The sequence below is a fragment of the Plasmodium chabaudi genome (genome assembly GCF_900002335.3).
Source record: "Plasmodium chabaudi chabaudi strain AS genome assembly, chromosome: 4".
Lineage (NCBI taxonomy): Eukaryota > Apicomplexa > Aconoidasida > Haemosporida > Plasmodiidae > Plasmodium > Plasmodium chabaudi.
In genome coordinates, this window is record NC_030104.2 from 702,564 (window position 1) to 726,960 (window position 24,397).

Consider the following 24,397-nt stretch of genomic DNA (forward strand, 5'->3'; position numbering starts at 1 on the left):
GCAATAAAATTGAACAAAAAAAAGGTGATAATTTCCCTAAAAAATAAAAAGTTGTCTATTATTATTGTATTGTTGTTATTATTATATAGTTAATGCGCACAAAATGCAATGTAAGTTTTCCATATAGTTATTAATTTTTAAAGGAAAATAAAAATTTATAAATTCAATATAACAAATAATATAAAGTATTTACAATTTTTTTTAAATAAGTTCGAATGTAATAAATTTTTGTTTAATGTGTATTTTGTTTTTATTTGCATAATTGCATATACGAACGCACATCGGAAAAAAGAGTATAAAATGAAAAATATTCTAAAATGGTGTTTTGCCCATTCTTTTTTTTTATTCCCAACTTTTAAAAATATATATACATATTTTTATTTTTTTAATTAGGATAAATTATTTGTCTATATTTTTCAATCATGGAATTGCACTAAATTTGTTTTAATGCAAATAATAAAATAAAGATGAATTGGGTGTAGTAAAAAAAATTCTCATTGATTTATAATGTAGTTTAACGATGAGAATATAGATAAATTGGAAAATAACCATAAGTAAATATATAATACAATTTATATATACAAATTTGTTATGCGTGTGTGTCTGAACATATAGGTATTTTTCTTATCATTTTTACGAAGAAAAAGTAATAATGAATACAAAAAAAATATGTCAAAAAATGTAGTTGTAAACAGTTAACTAAATAGTGCCATAAATTAATGTCTATTATATTCCTTCGCATGTAAACATATTAATTTTTGTTTACAATATGCATTATTTCACGAATTTCTTATTTATTTACTTATTTAAATTGGAAAAAATATGTTGTAAGGATTTAAAATACAATACTAAAAAAGTAAAATTAAAAATGAGAAAAACAAATATAAAAAAATTGATACAACTGAATGCTATGTCTAATGTAAACCATTGAGAACATATAAAATTCCAAAAGATATGCATACACATTTTATTCCCAAGTTATGCATATATATACAAATTTATGGGATAAATATAGAAAAGAAAGTAATAATATTACACACACAAAAAATTACATATTTTTTAAAATTGAATATTTGGTTTTATTTTATCGCTCAAGGATGGATTTGTTTACTTTTGATGTTTTGTTACTTCATATTTCTTAGCTCGTGAGAGTAGCCATTAAGTTGTTTATCTATCTGTTCGCAATTTATTTCATTTGTATAACATTTATTAACTATATCGTTTACTATGTCATGCTTGGAAGTGTTATGTATGGAATCTATTAATTCTTCTAAGTTCTCTATTTTATCAGCTAATTTTTCAAATTTATCAATATCAAGATAAAGATTTTTATTATTTATACTGTCGTCTTTATTTAAATTTTTTTGATTAAGAACTTTTAAAAAAGTTAAAGAATTTTCATTATCAAGTTCATTAAGTAAAGAAAGCATATCGCATTGCTCACTTTGTATAAGTCTTAATCTTTTTTCTAGTGCCTCCTGTTTTTTTTCGATTTTGATTTGATCTTCTGATATTAATGCATACATTTTTTCATAATGAGATACTTTATTATATATATCTAAAATTTCATTAGAACAATAATTCATAAAATTAATTTTATTTTTAACAAAAGATGATAAATTATTAATAACATCAACAGCCATTTCTTGATCTAAATTTTTTTTAAAAAAGTATTCGTTTGTTTTAATATTTTTTTCGACATTTTTCCTATCATTTTCTAACTGCATTTGTTGTTCCATACTCATTTCTAGACTCTGTTGACCATTTATAAAATCAATATCATTAAAATCGACATAATTATCATTATTATCCGTTCGAAGAGTTCCTTTTGTTTCTTTTAATTGGAAATTAGCAGTTTGTGAACGATGTGATGTTTCAGCATTATTGCTAGATTTCAAGTTTGACGAAATTTGGGTTTTTTCATGATTTTCGTCATCTCCTTGTGCTTTATTATTTATATATACATTTTTTTTTCTATCTTCTAAAGATATAAAATTTATTAAATTACTTACATTATTTACATCTTCGTCATCAGCATTTTGGTTATTTTTAACTTCTAGTGTATTTTGAGTTTTTGTTTGGAATTCAGTTTTTTTTTTATCATTTTGAGAAGCATTAAAAAATTGAAAAGTGTTATTACTTGATGAAAATAATGTATTACTTTTTTCATCAGGTTTTCCAAATAAACTACCTTGATTAAAGCTTATGTTTGTATTATTCTTTCCAAAAGAATTAATATCTGGAAAACTATCACTTTTTGTATTTTTTGCATCTTCATTTTTTTTTTCATTATCTTTAGTAAAACTTCCAAACAAACTTCCTTTGCCTAATGTTGTATCGGGTGGTTGGAGAGATGTAGCTTTATTAAGCAAGTCGGTATTTTTTGATTCATTTTGTGCATCTGGAGATGTTTGATCCTTTTTCTTTGTAAAAGAAAGTTTCCAAAATTTCTTTTTATCATCAGCATTATTTGAATCTAATTTACCGGAAGCACCTGTAGTATTCGAGTCCTTAGTTCCGTCTGCAGCTGTTTCGTCAGTTTCAGCTTCTTTAGTCGGTTTTTCGCCATCCTTCTCTTTACTGCCTTCATTTGTTTTTTCATCCTTACTATCTTTTGATCCTTGGGTTAAAAAGCTCGATTTAATTCCAAAATTGAATAATGATTTTTTCGTTGCAGCGGTAGCTTCTTTATTTTTATCTTTTGATTCTGTAGATGCTGAAAGTTTGGTATCTTCCTCTTTTTTATTATCTTTCAAATTTGTAGATGCATCTTTTTTGTCAGTAGTACTAGTTTCCTTAAGGCCGAAGGAAAATGGCTCCTTTTCTTTGCCAAATAAATTACTATTTCCAAATTTTGAGAAATCCCATTTTGATTCAGTACCAGTATTTGTTTTTTCATTTTTATTTTTATCGTCATTTCCAAAGAAAAATCCAGTTTTTTCCTTTTTATTTTCTGTATCGTTATTTAAACTGCTAGATGATTCTAAACCACTTTTTTTATCAGCCAAATTGGTTGTGCTTGTTTTAAAAAAGGGGGAATCAAATGTTAAGCTTTTTCCAAAAAGTGACATCTTATCATTATTAGTGCCATCTTTATTATCTTTAGCATTGTCTGAAGTTTCATTTTTTTTATCATCTTTTTCATTGTCATTAGTTTGCTTTTCTTTTGATTCATTTTTAGAATCTATTAACTTTTTATCATGACTTTTAGCTGGATCATTTTCATCCTTTTTACTTTCAGAGGTAGCATTTGTTTCCGATTTTTCCGTGTCATTCTTTTCATTTTTATCATCAGCCTTTTCTTTATCTTTTTCTGCTTCAGTTCCTTTAAAGGATTCACTAACTGCACTTGTCATTCCTGAAGCTTTATTTTCACCATCTTTATTAAGACCGCTATTAATTGAATTATCTGGTGTTGTGGTTTTATTTATATTATTATTAGAAAATAATGAAAAACCTGATGATGTTGTATTAGTATTATTATTATTAAAACCGAACAAGCTACCACTTGATTTTTCATTATTTGTTGTATTGAATGAATTTAAAGAGAATGGATTATCATTATTTTTTGAACCATTAAAAGATGGCAAAAAGGAAAATGATGTGCTTGTATTATTAGTATTAGTATTTTCTGTATTCGTAGTATTTGTTTTAAAAATATCATTTGTGTTTGTCTTTGCAAATGAATTAAATCCGCCACTAAAATTTGAAAAAAGGGACTTTTGAGAACTATCATTATTATTAAAACTGGTGGGAGTATTATTGTTAGAAGTAGTAGAACTTGTATTGGTTTGTGATGAAAACAAACTATTATTATTTGGATTAAATGACTTAATAGCTTGACTAAACCCACCTGGGCCAATTTCATTTAATTTATTTGGTGAAGCTAAATTATTTATGGTAGACATACCAAATGGGTTAACTTTTCCACCACCACTAATATTATTATTATTATTTGTATCACCAAAAAATGATTTATTCATATTATTATTCATAAGTGATGATTTATCATTTTGATTAGTTGCTTGCATAGCCATACTCTGAAAAGGGTTCACATTACTTTTTGAAAATGCACTAGAACTTGATGAAAAACCGCCACTAAATGTTAACTTATTATTTGTTTTATTATTAAAGCTTGATAAATTACCTGAAGATGAATTTGCAAATATTTGTTTAGCAGCTTCTAATTGTTCCTTTGAAAATAACCCCCCTGATTCTGATCCTCTGTCTTCGTTTAGTTGGCTTCCTAATGCTATTGAGCTGCCTAGTGTGCTTTGCTTAAACATATTAGAACTATTATTTGGTGAATTCCCTAATAAACTTCTTGTAAATCCAGGATATACATCCTTTTTTGCGGCATTAAATAAGTTTGCATTAAAAGCATTTGGAGTATTATTATTTACAGAAGTGTTACCAAATAAGCCAGTATTGTTGCTTTTATTAAGATCATTTGATGGAGTTCCAAAAATGGAATTATCACTTTTACCAACATTATTTTGAGAATTCATATTATTTCCAAAAAGATTATTATTATTTTGATTGTTTGCATTCGCTCCAAAAAACATATTATTCCCAGTCATGTTTGTTTGATTATTTAAGCCATTGTTTTTATTATCATTTAAATTATTTTGGGTATTCATATTTGTACCAAAAAAACTGTTATTCCCTAAATTATTATTTGGCATACCCCACATATTGGGGTTATTTGCATTCCCTCCATTGTTATTCATTATTTTGTTTTATTGTAAACAAATTTATTTTATCATTATTATTGTTATTGCTCTTAAATAACACGTTTTGTTATGCTGTGGATGAATAAAAAATATATAAGAAATTGACAAAAAAAAATATGAATAGAGAAGAAAATACGTATAATATATACACTCTTAAATTTTTATATCATTTAGGTAATTCGCCATTATTATAATATTCATATAGTTGGCGAAAGGTCGGTATATAAAATATGCATTTTTTGTAAATGAAAAATTAAATATATTTTAAAAAATGTACTTAATGTTATATTCTTAGTCTCTTTGATTTCCTTTATGGCACAATGTTTAATATAAAACTTCATACAAATTAAATTTCTCTTTTTTAATTTATTCAGTAAATATGAATTTTCATATAAATGAGCAAGCATATTGCGAAATTAATTATTTTTCAAATCAACAAAAGTTGCAAAAAATATATTAAATAAGGATAACATTAAGTATAACAAAAAAAGAAAATTTTTTTTTTTTTTAAATCGAATAATTTTTATTTTAAAATATGTAAAATAAAAAATACATTCGCGTACCTTTATATATAATTAATACATGAATAATTGTGATAATTAAGGACAAAAAATGCTTAATTTTATCATTATATTAAAAGAATATTTTGATATTTATACAAATTTAAATACTAGCCTTTATGTTTGTGCTTATTTTTTTTGGAAAGTGAAGTTTGGATTTTTCATGGGTTTTGGTGATTAAGGAAAATCAGCTTAAATCGCTTAAGTTTTTTATGCTTCGTAATTTAACAAAGCGATTATGCTTATATATTAAAAAATGAATAGATCCAAATAAAATCCACAGAATATTTACTTTGCATATGTATGTTTATTTTCAATGCAAATATTTTACAAGTTGGAGTGTAATATTATGAGAAAAGAGAAAAAGCTGTGTGATATATACCTGGTGATTTGTAGAATATAAAAAGTTGTATAAGAATTTTTTATTTAAAAAAGTAATAGAACTTATATATGTATGTATGTGTCTCCTTTTTTAAATAACAGTTTATAAAAAAAAAATCATTTCGTATGTTTCAAAAGACCCATTTTTGTGTCATATAAATGATATAGAATAAACTGTAGACATTTTCAAAAGGCGGAGTACATAATAAAAGTAATTTTTAAAAAAACTAAAAAACAATATATTAAATAAATACATTTTGAGCATTGTTCCTATAAAGGGAAACTTATCTCTTTACATTTTTAAAGAAAAAATGTATTGTGTAGGAAGTTGCATATAATATGTTTTGATATGGATTGTTATATTTTTATAAACATGAATAGTTCTCATAATTTTATTCGTAGTATAAAAAAATACTGCGATAAAATTTTATTTATAATGCAAAACTACTATATATAATACTTTAAAGAAAAACGAAATCATTTATACATATATATTTGTTTATTTATATACGCATTTCTTTGTGTTGCTTTATAACAAAACAAAAATAGTAAAATAGGGTTAAATTTGAATATTACAAAGAAATATTAAGCAGGTTATAACTTAAAGATTGAATGTGGTATATTATTTAAAAAATACTTATAAATATGGCTACATAGAGTAATATATTTTTTGAATTACCAAAATATATAGAAACTATTAAGAAGTATTGTAATATATTCCTTAGAAATAGTATCGAATATCTTTTTATTATTATGTATATCTTTCACTTATATTTTTGTAATACATAATACATAAAAAAAATGATAAAATGAAAAAAAAAAACAACTGTAATTATATAATAGCTTTTAAAATTTTACACTCTACATTTTATTCTTAATAATCAATATTAGCATTTCTTATTATACTAAGAAGAATGAAACCCATGAAAATATTTCTCGGTTCATAGTGTTTCTGTTTTTTACGGCATATATATTTAATATTTGTGGATACACGTGTAAAGGCATGGGAATTGTATAGTAAATATTATATATTTACGCCCATTTTTTAAAATTAAACCTATTATTTGTTTGGCGTCGCAATTTTATTATATATATACATTATGCATATACTGTTAATATGTATAGAGAGCTTGGTAAAAAATTAAATGGTATTAGCAGTAAATAAACTGAACGAATCTTATCGAAAATACAGATATATATTTTATTTTATATTTTACTATCACATATTTTCCACATTTATTTATTTTTCTATTTTCGTTTTAATTTCACATTTTTATTTTACAATTATATCATTCGTACTGTTATATTTATTTTTATAGCGTCGTTGATATAGCATTATTGATTTAAAATATAGTTCGAAGATAAAAAAAATAAATAAATAAATATTATCAATAAATAAATGAAATAGGAAAATAATTTTTTTTTGAAAGAACAAATTAATTTAAAATAATAAATAAGCTTAACATAGCCTAAAATAGAAATATATGAATAAAGAAATATTCTGCAAAATATAGAAATATATATGTATATTAACATTTGTATTACCAATATAATTTTCCATTCCATTTTAAATGTAAATAAGTGCCTTTGTTATTTCATATTTAAGAAATAATTCATAAAATTATGAATGGTCATCAATAATATATGCAATTAAGGATATATTTTTTTAATAACTCATAAAAAAAACAAACCAATATAATTGACAGAACAAAAATATTATAATATCATTTTGATATGTAAATATTAGTATTATATAATATTCTTCATATAATATATGCTCATTTATTGATAATTTATCATATATGTGTCAAATTGTTATAAATTTTTTATTATAGCATAGAATATACATATAAAAAATATATGTGCACCTTGTGTTAATATTATATTTTTTTAATAGTCTACATGACTTTGATCAAGCTCGAAGTGTAGAAATCAAATATATACACATACAATCACAATTGTGTTTGAGATTAAATATATTAAAAAGGAATCAGGAAAAGTGCCAATAATACTTGATTTGTATATGTGTGAATAGATAGAGCGTATAGAATGATTTTAGCTAATAATGTTTATAAAGTTCCTAAACTAAAAGACCTGAAAAACTTGAGGATAGCAGAAAATGATAGTACAAATAGATATTCGTTCATTAACAAATTTGAGGAAAATGAATTAGAAGATATAGAGAACATAATAAATAATAAGGATATAAGTGTAGATAATAAAATAGAATTATTTTATTCCAAATTAAACAGTAGTATACATGATATATTTAGGATAATAGCAGATTATACTAGTTTATATATTATAAATGGGGAAGGTTTATTAATTCATGTATGTATGTTATTATCTAAGTTTTATTCATTTCAAAATGAAGAAGACCAAAACATTCTTAGTTTTAACAATAGTTTGAATATTAGTAGTATAATATATTATATTGAAAAGGTGTTAAGGGATTTTGCTTTATGTAATTCAAATTTCCATATAATATTTTTTAATGTTTTTAATTTGTTTTTTGAAAAAGAAACAAAATTATTCGAAAATTATAATATCTTAAGAAATGCATTTATAATTCATTGTAAAAAAAATTTGATTCCTTATTATATTTTTGATAATTGGTATAATGATAATAATTATAATATATACATTATAAAATATAAACCTTTATTTATGTTTGTTGAAGACAGTTCTTCTTTTTTATATTTGTTTAATAAATTTTATGTAAGCGAAGTTAATGAAGAAAATGAATTAGATAATAATGCAGCAATATCAAAGAAAAGCGAAGCTGACGAAAAAACAAATAACAACAGTGATAGCATTTTAGATGTCGAAAAAAACCGTAAGGAATATTTGAAAAAAAAAAAAATATATGATTACTACAATGAAGAAATTAGAGAAATATCGCTTTGCTTTTATTTTCTTTTAATTAATAATATATTAAGAGATATAAAATCTGTGCTTTTTTTCAATGTGGAAATTGAGAAGAATACTGTAAATGCCTTTTCTATAAATTATAAGATGATAAATTTTAAAACAGTTGAGAAATTAAATGAAGAATCAGCATCTCTATTTGAAAAAAATGTGTATCAAAGTATTGGTATTAGAGAAAGTATAGACTATGAGAAAGCTAATAGTGATTACACACAGATAAATATATCACAAAATATAAAGGATTATGATTTGATATATAATGATGAAAAAAATTATAGCAAAGAAGAATTAGAATTACTTGAATTGTTTTCAGCAAATGCGAAAACAGATAACATTAATTTGAAAAATATTGTATTAAATGTGTTTTATTCCAAAATTAAAGAAACAATTATGAAGGATGATGAGAAAAAGAATTTTACATTTTTAACTGTGAAACTTATATTTATGCATAATTATTTAATAGAAAAATTAAATATGAAAAATTTAAATTGTATGCATGATATAGAAAAAACGGATACAGATTATAGTAGTTACAATTTTATAAAATCACAAGTAGAAGGATATATATTATCTTATTTAAATATTTATAATTTAATATTGAAAAGTTTACAAGGATATATGTATTGTGATATTTTGCAAAATATTAGAAACACAGATATATTGCACTTTTTTAACTCTTCAATAATTCATAATTTAATAAGCTTTATATGCTATAAAATAAGAGAAAATAATTATATAATTAATTATGAAGATTTTTCATTTGAAGATTCAGACTTTTTTGAAAAATCATTTAAAAATGTAGTAGGAAATGATGGCATGTCATTTTTTCCAATTAATTTTGAATTTTTACTAAATTGCACTAATTTATTACCTAAAAATGAAACAAACGTTGTAGAAGGAAATGATAACAAAATAGACGAAAATACGATGAAAGATGGAAACCAATGTAAAAGTGAAATATCAAATAATAATAAAATAATCAACGTTAACCTGATAAACATTAAAAATGAGTTTATAGAGAATTTTTTTCATATTGATAATAAGTCAAATGAAGCCGAAAGAAATACTAACGATATAATAAATGAAAATAATAAAGGGCATGAAATTAAGTATAAAGTAAATTATGTAGATAAGTATATAGAATATGATAGCGAATTTTTTGAGTTATGTGGATTGTTGCACATTACACAGAGAGAAGAAGTATATGATATTTATAGGCGTTATATAAAAATGTCTAAAAATTCGAGAATATCAAAGGTAAGAAAAGAAGATGAAAGAAATATATTACGAGGACAACAAAAAGAAGAAAGAAGAAATGCTATAATTGCAAAATATTTTTATATTAGCTCATTACATCATCCAATTATTATATCAGAAAATCATCCATGGTTGAAATATTATATATATAATATTGATAAATTATATAATTATTTAAAAAATGAAGAAAATAAAAAAGTAATTAATATGAGAATGAAAAGAATATTTGAAGAGACATTTTTGAAAGAGAGTACCCCAAGTATTTGTGATGCAAAAAGTAAAAAAATTAAAAAACAGCAAAATTACGTTAAAATGTTTGAAGTTTTAGATGACATAAGTGGTGATGATAGTAACATCGATAATGATGGGCAAAATAATAAAGGGAAAAAAGGACAAAAAGAAAAGGAAGAAAAAAAACATATTAAAGGAGGAAATTCAAATCAATTAACTCGAAAAGATGAAATTTTAAAAAGAAAAGAATTGTCAAATGAAAAAAAATTATATGAAGTAGATTTAGAAAGATATAATGTATTAGAAGCAAAAATAAATAAACTGAGTAGCAATAATAATTATTCTGAAATGAATACATGGTCATTAGATATAATATCAGGTTTTAATAGATTAGTAGATGTATATAATTTTAATAATGTTAGTAATTTAATAAAAAATCCAACTATTCAACTTAAGGTTAGTATGAAAGTTTTAAGTAATATGTTTGATATTATTATGCATACAAAATTAAAAAATGTTAAAACTAATAAACAGAAATCAGACGCAATTAGAAGTGTAATGTTAATTTATAAATTGGTTAATGAAATTTTTAACAAATTTAAAGAGGTTCTAACTGAAAAAGATATTGTTCAGTTGCAAACTGTTTTGCTATCACTTGGGTTTAGAAATAGTAGTTATAATTTATTTGAAGAGTATATTAAGATAAAGATGAAACAAATAGAAGAAGAAAATAATAATGATGCAGAAGAAGATAAAACGGGTAAAAATAAAAAAAATGTAAAAGGAAAAGAAAAAACAAAATTGAAAGGTGGAGCTAAAGGTGGAAAAAACAAGGAAGAAGAGAAAGTGGGTCTAGATAAGATAAAAAAAAAAGGAAGAGAAGAAAGCAATTCAGAAATTGGAATAAAAGGATCGGATAGGAAAGAAATAAAAGAACTTTATAAACATAAAATCGAATCCGTAAAAACATACAGTGAATTAAAAATAGATGAAGATAAAGAACATGAATTTCAATTATATTATATGTACTATTTATTAGATAGAACAACAGGAAACATAAAAGATAAGCGTGTTTTATTTACTTTAGATACTTGGCAATATAATATATTAAATTTAGTAGATCGAAGAAAAAGTATATTAGTTTCTTGTCCAACTAGTAGTGGTAAGACATTTATTTGTTATTATGTTATGGATAAGGTATTAAGATTAAATAATGATAGTGTAGTTGTATATGTTGCCCCTAATGATACATTAGCCTTACAAGTATTTCATGAAGTAAATGGAAGATTTAGCACAAAAAGTTATTCAAAATATGGGGAAAGTAAATTATGCTCATATTTAACAGATAAATATGCACAAGATAAGGCATTAGAGGCTCAAATAGTTATAATATTACCTAGTGTTTTAGAAAATATTTTATTATCTTATTATTCGATGAGTGAAAATACGGGTTTAGAAACAAAAGTATCTAAATTTATTAGTAGAATTGAATATATAATTTTTGATGAAATTCATTGTATTGGAGATAAAGAATTTTATGGACCTCAAATTGAAAACATTATTCATTTAACAACTTGCCCATTTTTAGCATTATCTGCTACTATTGGTAATATAAAATATTTTTATGATTGGCTAAAAAATGTTATGATAAAAAAGGGAAAAGATGAAAAAGATTTGCATTTAATTAAATTTTATGAAAGATTTTCAGATTTGGTTTTATATGTATATACTAATAAAAATTTGCATCATTTAAACCCTTTGGCGTGCTATAATTATAGAGATATATTATATAAGGGTATTAATAAAGATTTTTATTGCAATCCTCGAGAAATATATGAAATTATAATGTTATTATTTGAATTAGCTAAACAAAAAAAATTTTATGATTTGGTAGAATTTTTAGAACCTTCATTTTATTTCAAATATACACGATGTATAAATAAGAAACAGTTTATATATTACATGCACAGTGTAAAAGAAATGATAATATATTTAATACAAAATAAGTACATTACTAGTTCAGACTATGACATGTTCATACATATGTTGTTATCAAATTATTTGAAGAATACTGATGTATCTCGAGGAGAAAAGAAAGAAGAGGAAAAACGTAATAAAGAAAAAGAGGTAGAGAAGAGGGAAACAGCCAAAGATGTTGATAGTAGCAGTGATAGTGATGAAGGGAATAAGAAAATAAAAAGTATGCAAAGCATAACAAAACATTTATACAAGCGAAAAGTGAAAGATGATGTACCAAAAGAGAAACTATTTCAGGAGTTGTATAAAAATGTTGTATTGGATGAAAAATATTACTTAAATAAATCAAACGATTTAGTAAAATATACTGAAACTGTAAATGTTGACCAAGAATATTTAGACAGTGGTAATTTAATAGAATTATTAAAACACTTAGAAGATGTGAACTTTTTACCTTGCATTGTTTTTAATTTTGAAAGAAAAGAATTAGAAGATATGACTATCAATTTGATTAATGAACTTATGAGAAGACAACATGATAAATATTATGGAACTGATGAAAGGGCATTTAATACGAAGATGGAAAATAAGCTAAGGCAAGAAAGATATGAAAATTTATTAAAGCAAAGAGAAATGCTATTGAAAATAAAAACTGTATCTAGGAACCAAAGATTAGAACAAAATTTAGATAAAGATTATTTAGATATGTTAAATGAAGATGAGATACCAGAACCTCCTATAGATATTTCAGAAGAATATGATGGTGATTTTTATTTTTGCAATAGAAAAGTATATCACAATTATGTTTTTGAAATAGAGGATTTGATAAAGGATGCAGAAAGAGCAATAGAAGGACGAAAAAATAAGGATATATTAATTGAAGGTTTAAAAAGAGGTATCGGTTTACACTATGAAGTTTTACCTTACAAATTTACAATTATAGTTGAATCTTTATTTAGATTGGGATACATTAAGATAATATTTAGTAATAAAAACTTGTCCTTAGGAATAAATATTCCTTGTAAATCTATTATATTTACTGGACATACTTATGAATTAAATTCTCTTATGTTTAAACAAACTTCGGGAAGAGCTGGTCGTCGTGGGTTTGATTTATATGGTAACATAATCATATGGAATATTAATTTTAAGAATTTAAAAAGATTAATTACATGCCCTTTGCAAACCCTTTCCGGTACTTATTGTGTTAATTTTACAAACATATGTAGAAGTATGCTATTATATAATTGCTTGAAGAAATATAGAGAAATGGAAGAAATTGCACATAGAAATAAAGCTATAGTAAATAAACCAAGTAAAAAGAAGAAAAAAGAAGAAACTATGAGTGTGGCTGAAAAGGAAGAAATTTTTGAAAAAAACAGATTTATCAATATTAACTATTTTAGTAGAGTTAATGGTATATTAAGTTTGTTTTACAATACTTTGTATTATATAAATGCATTCCATGATGAAAATAATAAAGCATTAGAGAATATAGAAAGCAATAAAAATGTTGAACATGTAAAAGGGGGTGATAAGACATCACACAATACGAATAATTACGATGTAATTTGTGAAAGTGATTATTTAAATTTTCGAAAAGAAGAATTTTTAGAATATAAAGAAAAGGATATATCATCCGATTTTATCAATAGAAAATATGAATATAATGAGTTAATTTGCGAAATTATTGAAAATAAGAAGAAAAACAAATATATGTCAATTTTTGAAAACCAGAAAAATTTAAAAGAATTATCTTTTATGATAAAAATTCATTTTCTTATATATATAAATATTCTTGTTGAAATGGAAGCATTAGATGATGATGGCAATGTAATTAATCTAACTGAATTATCTATATTATTGAAAAAGGAATGTGATAATAACTTCTTATTAACGCATTTATTTAGAAAACGAATTATACATAACCTTATAGGAGATGATGTATTTTTATCATACTCAAATAGTGAAGTATCTTTACAAAAAATAATTGATTGCATAACCTTCGAAAAAAATTATTCTCGAAATGCAATAGTAGATGACGCATCAAGAGGAAAATTTATCCTATTGTTTATTCTTTCTCATTTTATTAACAAAATTAAAGAAAATAAAATAGCTCTAACCAATATATTAATCAATTATAATAATAAAAGTAGAAATCGATTGGAATTATTTAGCCATAAATATTTCCCTCTTTTACACACGCTTCCAAAATCTGTACAAAATCATGTTAATAATCTAGAAAAACTTATATTAAATAATTTAATAAATTATTCGATCATAATTATAAGCAAGTTAAAATTGTGGAATAGGAAAAACACATATTTGCTTCCATATACTCAATTATACATATTTGAAGAACACCCCTCTTCGAATTTGGTTGACATTTTCAATAACACAAATTCAGAGTTCATAAATTATTATAAAGGAAAGGTAATAGCCATAAATATAAAATATGATTCTTTCTAAATTGTGAATATGAATTTAATGGTGACATTTTTGTTTACTTATTAGTGTGCTGTCTTCATCATTTTGTTAATGCGCACCCGTATATTATTATTTTGTTATTATTCATTTCTCATTGTTGATTTTTTTTTATAGGTTGATGATTACAATATAAGATCCCCATTCTTGGCTCCTCTTTATAAAAACGATAAATTCGATAATTTATGTGAATTACTTTACACATCTCTAATTGATTTGGATATGAAAAAAAATATGATTCCAGATATAATGGAAGACTATGTTTATTTTTATAAGTTTGAAAATGGATCAATAAAAGAGGAAAAAACATGCTTAAAAAATTCTTATATGATAGATTATTTCTTACACGGAAAGTATTACGTTTTAAGAAACAAAAACAAACTAGGGCAATATACTTGGTATATTATAGATAGATTTATTGACTCTTTAAAAAATATTGAAAATTATTTATACGAAATTAAGAGAGAAAAGGATTTCTCAAATGACATTTTTTACACATGCCTAAGTTCAATGAAAGATATTTTACAAAAACATTTTAAATCTATTAACTCAGAATAAGGATTGAAAAAAGTTGGTGAGTTGTTATAAATTGTAATGGGGAAGGAAAAATAGATGAAGATAATTAAAAAAATTATCATTTTAATATGAATAAGTATATATATATATATATTAATATATGTGTATTTTATTTTTATAAACCTTAAAAAAATAAACCTCTTTAAACATTATTATGAGTGTTCCTTATTTGTAATGCATTAATTTGTTGAATATAGTCCTTACATTTATATATTTTGCATAAATAAAAAAATATATTTTAATTAAATTAGTTATTTTATTTTTCTTCGCTTTATGTTGAATATTTTTTGAAATAAGAATACGAACAATTTTAAAAACACTACTATATAATATGAAAAAAATATGTTTAATATATGGCATTTATCACAAACCATTCGAATAGATAAGTAAAGGGTGTAATATTTGTCAGGGTTCATAATCCTTTATATATTATGCCCCATTATAAGAGCAAATATAGGCGATGTGATTTGTATTGAAACATTTATTTGATTTTCAACGACTTTGGTTATTGTGTTCAATCCTTTTCATCTTTTTAGCATGTTACATTAATAAAATGATATTGATCAAATATTTTTTTAATAAGTTTCTAAAAAAATATAATGTGTTTTATAGAGAGACAAAAGATAAATAAAATGTATGCACATCTAGATGTAGTAATATACTAACGTCATATATACATATATACGTAGCCTAATAAACATGGCCACATGTATAAAACAAAGTTTGTAAAACAAGGGGAATATGAAACATTCATATTATACCAGTAAATGAACTAATAAAAAATGTATATATGCATATTAGCATATATGACGGTATAAACAAGAAAAAAAATGACAAAAATAGGAAAACCGAAAAAAAATGATAATATAAATTTGTAAGCAAAATAAAACAGTAAAAGATTCACTAAGACAACAAAAAAAATATTCTCAATAATTTAATATTCATTTTTAGTATGCATTTGTATAGACAAAACATTCACAAAAAAAAAGCGGAATTAAATTTAACTATGTAAATATAGGTGTCTATAAATTCGAGAATATAGACATATGCGGATTAATATTATTAATCGGCCCTCGTTATGATATGATTTTCTTTTTTGTTGCATTAAGTTAGGAATGTTTATGAAATGTCAAAATTTTAGTAGTTATGCAGCGAGGAAGCAGCTCATGAATCTTTTAAATTATAATATGTTTCGTATTCTTTTTTTAGATTTTTTAGATCATTATACAATTGTTGAAATGAATATCGTCGTGAAGGTATGAAATGTAAACAATTTTTAATAATGTTAGTAACTTTTTTCTTCCATATATCATTTGAAAAAATTCCTTTATTTGGTAATAAATCATTAATAGTAATATTTTTATCTCCGGAATATATATTAGTACTATCATTACAATTCCATTCGCATAGCAAATCGACAACTTTGACTTCATTTTTATTGGCAACAGTTAATAAATTTTGTCCTCCGAATAATTGACACAATACTAGACCGACACTAAATATCGTTGTTTGAGTTGTAAATTTAATAACCCAAGTATCAACTGGATGCATTTCAAAATAATCATATTCCTTTTTTCGCCGTGTTTTTCTATCACAATCATTTAAATCAGCTTCCATTTTTTTTAATAAATGATCTTTATTATTTAAATAGTCCATTATTTCATCATTATCAATATATTCAGTTTTTAAATTGTCATCAGGGATATCATGTGTGCATACGTTATGTAAATAATAATTTTTTAATATATCAATTTGGTGTTCATCTGAATTTTTATGTTCTAATTTATTTTCATCCATTCCTTTCATAGGGTATTCAGGATGCAATTTGTTTTTTTTATCATAAGTATTACTGGGTAAATAAATTTTTCTTCCATTCAGGATATTATTACCATTAGTTTCTTCTCTTAAAGAAGTGTACTCTTTGTCATTATTATTATTATTGTTAATATCTGTGTTCACGTATCCAGCAAGATAAGTGCTTTTGTTTGTGGGCATTATATATGTATTTAAGTCATTTTTTTCAGAAAAACCTGTTTTTATATTAGTAATACTACTAGCACTGTTTTTTTTGCTGTTGCATCTGCTGCTACCATTGGTGCTGTGGTTACTAATAAGGATGTTATCATAATTGTTATGATCAATGATATTTTTATTTTTTTCGTAACTCAAATGCATGTCTCTCAAATCAATATTATTATTTTCATTTAAATATGAAGATGTATTATTATCACTTGTCCCAGTGGTACTATTACAATTACAATTTCTAAACATAGTATTTAAGGGGCTTTCACAATCTGTGATTTCCTTTCTTTTGACAATTGGTTGAATAAAACGGAGATCTAGCAACTTTTTCCATCTGTATTTGATTCTTAATTGTTTTGTTTTGTTAATATGATAAATATTTGAATCTGCACCATACCATGTTTTTCGAAATTGATCAGATTTATTTAAAGAAGATAACAAAAAGACTAACAATGCGCACTCAGGAGAACAATAGCCTTTTGTGCAAATAACATAATATAAGAAATTAAAATTTTTATTTGTGTTATTAATTTTTATTTTTTCATAATATGATGGATTTGTTGGAAAGAAAAAGCATCTTCCTGGTAGCGCATCTCCTATATCTATTATTGTAACATTTTTGCATATAATTTTTGACTTTGAAAGTTTATAGTCTACCATAATGTTTCCTGGTTTTGTATCCCAATTAATTATAGGATTGTCAATAGATTCACTTATTAGCATTAAACGTTTAACCAGTTTTTTACAAATATCTAATAAAAATAATCCATAATTTATATTTTCTGTGCCTTTGAGTTTTTGTATAATATATGTTAATGTGCATCCTTCAATCATTTGCATTGCTACACCTAGAACATGTTCGTTACTTTTTGTAATTCCAACCGACGACCACAAAAATTTGGGTATTGCATTCATGTATTTCCATTTTTTATTTATTTTTATTTCTTTTGTTAAGGGATTTTCATTTTCTAAATTTCTTTCTTCACAGTTTTTACAAACTTTAAGTTCAATATTTTTGAAGCTATTGATATTTAATTTGAGTGAATCATATGGAATAGAACAATCATTAGATGATTTTTTAAGTTCTAAACAATTCTCATTTTTCACGCCTGAATTGAATGGTAATATCTCCTTTTGTAATTCTGATTCCATACCGGAGTATGGTAAATCATTTTTTGAAATTGTATTTTTTATTTTTTTATTTTTTTTTTTTTTTCCCTCCAATTGTTTTTTTTCATTAACAAATTTGTCTTTTGTATCATCCTGTATATAATTATTTATATTCTTTTCATATATTTCTTCATCCTTTGTTTTTAAAATATTAGTGTGTATGTTTGTTTGTTGGCTTGTTTTCTTGTTGATAATAATGTTTTTCAGGTTTAGTTGTGGCTCTTTTACATTTTTGGAAGTATTATTACTTTCTTTTTGAATTGTATTATTTTTTTTGCTATTATTTCCGAGTTTTGTACAACTAATTTTTTTATTAGATGAAGCACGGTTTCGATTTGTATTGGGTTCTTGAGTACCTTTCTTTTCCATTTTTTTATTCGCAACATTAGTCATATTCACTATTTTTAACTTGTTTTGGGATTTTATTTTTTCAGCATTGTTTTCCATTTTACTACTATTTGAAATGGTCATATCTTGTGTCCTTAAATTTTCTTGTATATCATTTTCATTGATTACATTATCATTACACATTTTTCCATGACTATTGAGCATATAGTTATCAAATGTTTCCTGATTCAATTCACCTGTGTTAATAACACGATTATCATAATAGATATTTAGACAATGTTTGCAACCAAAATAAAAACAATTATTGTTCTCTATACTTGTATCTTTATCATGGCTAAGGTTGGTATAACTAATTTGATTGTTAATACTGCAATTAAGTATACTATTAAAGCTTCTTTCAATATTGTTTATATCGATATTACTTGCATTAATAATACCGTTACTATTATTGTGATTAATATTACTATTCATTATATTGATATGATGAATATTTTTTTCATGATTTTTTAAGGAATCTTGGCCCATAGTTTTTGTTTGATACTTTTCATTAGTAATAAAATTTTCATTAGACAATAAAATGTTGGGGTCGTTTTCATGGTTAACATTGCCAATATAATTTGATGAAGATTTTGTATATGATTTTGTTTTGTTTATATCTATAATTTTAGGTATAGAATTATGGTTATAAGTATTATTGTCAACTATTGAATTTTTTCTTGATAAGTATAATTGTTTACCATTAGGCAAATGAGAATTGCAATGTGGGGTTAGCATAATATCAAAATCATTGTCATTTTTAGAAAGTATTAAATGTTTTTTTTTATTCATTTCATAAGATACTAAATTTTCTTCGTACGTTAGGTAAATATTTTGCTCATTTTTTTTTTTGCTTTTATAGTTAGTAATTTCCATATTGACATTTTTAAGTTGTTTCCCCTCAGATAATAAACTGTGTATTTTATATTTTAATTTATGTATATTACAGGCATTAATATTTAATATTTTAATAGCAAATTTATTATTAGGAATATTTTTTATCGAATTTTGGTAAATATAAAATGGGTTGTTTATAACTTCATTAATGTTTATATATTTACTTATATGCTTTATTATATTATAAATTACACGTGATTCTATGCTCATGTTAGTTTGTATATATTTCTTGAATCTTTCTTTTAGTATGTCATATAAAGATTTATATCCAAATTGTTTTAAAAAACTTATTTTTTTAATTTCGTTAATTAAATGTTTGTATAAAATTTCTCTTTTCAGCAATAAACTAATGGGATCCTCTTTATTATCATTAAAGATTTCGTTGCTTTCTTTATTACTATGTTTGTCGTCTTTTTCATTATCCTCATTATTCGGTATTATTTCATAATCAGTTTCCTCTTTATTACTTCTAGTATAGTGTCCTGAAATAGTATGAATATTGTTGCAAAGGAATTTTGTCTTGCTACTACAGCTACTATTATTGTTGATATTTTTTTTGCTATTAATATGATTTTCATCCTTTTTAATAATAGAATAAGTAACATTTGAATTTTTGTTAACTAATATATTTGTATTTTCATTATATATTTGTTTGTTTGGCTCTACATTATTAAAGTTTCTCTTGGGCACATTTCGAATACATGCATTCAGGGGAACAATGTTATCTTCATTGCTCATTTTTTTTTTTTCGATATTTATAATTATAGAATTATGCATATTGTTTGAATTTATAGTATTATCGTTGTTAACGACATTGTCTTTGTTTTTATTCTGGGGAATGATATTGCGATTGCTATTGTTAATGTAGCTGATGCAGTTATCCCTATGGGGACTATTATCTGAGTTTTTTTCTAAAGAGCAATTACTAATCGATACTTTTTGTCTTTTCAAATTAATGCTATCATTATTATAAGTTTGAAATGAGTTATCTCTTTCAATTGAATTTTTCTGTGTTCCTTCCGATAAAGGATATACATAATCCTCAGTCATTGATTTGATTGTACTGGTATTTGTTGGAAATATATAACTGTTTCCATTCTCAAATCCGGATTTGAGGTTTTGATTCATTAAGAAATTGTTATTAATCAAATAATCAATAATTAAATTATAGTCTTTACTTGTTTGAATAAAATCGTTTATGTTATCTTCATTAATATCAACATCTTTTATATCTTTCGCTTCAAGCATATTTGATTTTAAAAAATCATAGTTGTTTGTATTTCTTTTTAGTAAATGATAAAAATTTTCAAAATTTTGAATATATGGAGAAAACATGTTACAAATATTATCAACTGCAACAATTTCCGCTTCATATATTTCAAATTGACACTTATTTTGCAAGCTTAATTTTTTTTTTAATTTTATGTATGCATTTCCAAATTTTATATCATAATTTAGATTTTTTAAATGGTTTAAATATTTTTTTAATGAATTACAATTAGTGGTTATATTATCCTTTTCATTTTCTGAAAAAATATGTGGATTGTCTTTTGGAACCGACTTTACCACGATATTTTTTTTGGTGTCTACCTCATTTTGGTTATCAATAAGTGTCTTTTTAGAATTCATATTATTATCAGCATTTACTACATTATCTATTTTTATTTTATCATAATTCATTGGAGCGTCATTTGTTTTATGTATGTGATTTGTTTTTATAGATTTGGTTTTCCTTTGTGTATTTCTCTCAGATTTAAGAGTCACGCTTTTTTTCGTTTTTAATTTTTTATTATTGTTATTTTTACAAATACTGTGGTTTAGTTTATTATTATTTATTTTATTTTTTTTTTTTTTTTTTCTGCAACTGTTGCCTTTTTTTGGTCCTTTGTTATGATCTTTCCCTTTTTCGTCATCATTATTATCATCACTGTTTCTATTACCATTTCCATTATTCCCTTCATTAGCTCGCTCATAATTATTTGATTTATTTGAGTTATTATTTTTATGAGTGTGTTTTTCCGCTTTTTTGTTATCTTCTTTGCGCTTAGTATTATGATTGCTTTCTTTTTCATTTTTATTTGAACATGTTATATTATTACTTTTACGATAGTCAAAACTATTTTGACTATTATTATTTAAAATGTATAAATACTTATAAAAACTGTTTTTATTTATTTGAGAATTTAAAAATATATTATAAATGTGTATGTAAATTTCACATGGTGTGTTGTCAATTTTAGGGAAAGAAGAAAATATACAATTGAAACAAACTTTATCATGATTAATTTTTATAGTAATGCATTTACTAAGTGTGATGATAATATTATTTTTTTTAGAATGTTTAGCAATATTTATAATTTTTTTTAAAATATAGAAATATTCTAGATTGCTTGCACGTATTATTTTTCTTTGAAATTGAATAAATTCCGTATTAACACAATCACATTCTATAAAATTATTTTTTTGGATATATTTTATATATTCATCATTGTATAATAAACTATGAAATAAAGTATTTAATCGATAAGCGTTACATATACATTGATTAGAGTCATATTTTACATCTTGCTTTATTTTTTCATTCAAATAAAATAAGCCTGGCTGATTTACATTAAGTTTTATATTTGTCTTATATAATTTGCTAGTTCCATCTTTTTTACTATATGGGAATATTAATGAATATAATATAAAGCTATTTATTTTATTTGATATAATATATTTTTGTAATCTTTTTCTTTTATTTCGAAGTATAGCATGTTTTATTTTTTTCTTAAATTTATTTACTATAATTTTTTTAACTTTTATTTTATTATATATAGTGTTACTCTTCAAGATTTTACGGTTTCGGATATAATGAAAATTTGGATTGTCTTTATGTAAGTCAGTAAGATGGGCATTATAATTATTATTATATTGTAGTTTTCTTTTATTGCCTTGCTGATTAATATGATTATAATTTTGAGTATCATATCCGTTGTAAAGAACATGTCTATTTTCGTGTAAACATGATAAGTAAGCATTTACATTTTTTCTGTCCCTTTTATTTTCTTCGAAATCATATAAAAATCCATTAAATCTACATGTATTACTTAAAAAAATATTGCTGATTCTATAATTATTTAGTACGGATTCGGCATCATGATATTTACAAAGGAGATCATCATTTCTTAAATTTTCCAAATATATCATTTTTCTGTGGTTGTTCAAAGTTCTCTTATATTATTAAAATATAATTGATAAAAATACATAAGAACATATTTATATAATAGTAATTACTTAAATGCTCATTTCTGGATACTAAAAAATGTGCACATTTTGTTTAATGAGGGTAACTCTTTTTGTATCTTGTTTTGGCCAAATATAATTATGGCATTTACTTGTTTAAATATATTAATGTAAATCGTTACACAAATTTAATAATTCAATGTAATAGACCTATTCATTTTATTGTGTTAATAATTCATAAAAAATATATATTGACACAAAATCAATAAAATAAAAACAAAATACATAAAATGTTAAAACATATTAAAAATACAATTTTTTAATAGACAGGTGTATGTATTCTAACGAATAGGCATTCATTCACGTATATACAACATTTTATCTATTTATGTATTTATCCGTTTACATTATAAGTAGGTGAGTACATATATCATATATGCACAGGAATACAAAAAAATTCAAAATATATGAAGAAATATAAAACAAAAGTTGTATGCATTTTATTAAAAAAAATAAATAATGGAATTCAATAAGCAGTATAAATAGTTTGCATTTTTGTATATTATAATAATTGTAGTAATAAGACAAGTTTGATTAGTTAGAAAAGATGTCTTGTATCATATTTAGACTTATCACCGATTTCATAAAATAAAAATAACAATATATAAATAAAATGGGCATAGAATAATATAGAATTACATTTTAAAAAATAAGTTCAATGAAAGATATTCAAATGCCAATTAAAATAACACAATTTTTATAATTTTTTTATAACTAAAGGATCATGTATTATTACTAGTTGTGCATATATATTTATTTGTCAATTTTAATTTCTATTAGTAAGCTACTTTATCATGGTTTGAGAATATCATTTTATATTTGGTATGCTAGAACAAGAATATATATTCATAGTATCCATTTATGAAAATTATGCATATACGCGAATTGAAATATCGTTATAAATATATATGTATGTGTAAACCATATTTGTATTCGTGTATTCTTCATATATTTACATAGAATGATAGAAATAACTAAAAAATAAAACACATATATATGTATAAATACATATGCATGTACGTGCTATTTAACTAGTATGTATGCTTTATAGAACAAGTATAACATGCATCATAAATTATATGTTTTTATGCATATTTATAAGTATTAACACCAAAAATAGAATAAATAAAAGATGGCATGATGAATAACAAAATGGAAAATTGGCATGCATTATGTGGTAAAAAAGATAAACTGCATATTGTATAAATAATAATGTTATACAAGCTTATAAGGAATATCTATCAATTGCAAATATATTATATAAACATATTAGTTTTAAAAAAGGGAAATACAAAATTGTTCTCATTGAATTAAAAAAAAATGTATAACTGTTTTTAATACACGAGAACAAGGTTAAAGATAGGTCGTAGGCTTTAGTAAATATTTACTAAAAAGTATCATATCAATATATATACAAACATTATTCATAAATATTGACAAAATGTGTAATATATTTAATTATAAAAATTATAAATGTATGCACATTTAACGAAATTCCATAAGGTTCATATA

The 24,397-nt window shown here is 23.3% G+C and overlaps 3 protein-coding genes across 3 annotated transcripts; 1 reads left to right on the plus strand and 2 right to left on the minus strand.

Moving 5' to 3' along the window:
- Window positions 1-1,124: 1,124 nt before the first annotated feature.
- Window positions 1,125-4,730, minus strand: PCHAS_0418800 (nucleoporin NUP138, putative; the record flags this gene model as incomplete). The annotated part of the gene is made up of 1 exon (XM_736907.2): window positions 1,125-4,730. The coding sequence occupies one exon, from the start codon at window positions 4,728-4,730 to the stop codon at window positions 1,125-1,127; it is 3,606 nt and encodes a 1,201-aa protein (XP_742000.2).
- Window positions 4,731-7,723: 2,993 nt separating this feature from the next.
- Window positions 7,724-15,109, plus strand: PCHAS_0418900 (ATP-dependent RNA helicase DDX60, putative; the record flags this gene model as incomplete). Its single annotated transcript, XM_016800052.1, has 2 exons — window positions 7,724-14,500; window positions 14,669-15,109. 2 exons carry the CDS (start codon window positions 7,724-7,726, stop codon window positions 15,107-15,109), a joined length of 7,218 nt encoding a protein of 2,405 aa, XP_016653342.1.
- Window positions 15,110-16,291: 1,182 nt separating this feature from the next.
- Window positions 16,292-22,789, minus strand: PCHAS_0419000 (conserved protein, unknown function; the record flags this gene model as incomplete). The annotated part of the gene is made up of 1 exon (XM_016800053.1): window positions 16,292-22,789. One exon carries the CDS (start codon window positions 22,787-22,789, stop codon window positions 16,292-16,294), a length of 6,498 nt encoding a protein of 2,165 aa, XP_016653343.1.
- Between the last annotated feature and the right edge of the window lie 1,608 nt (window positions 22,790-24,397).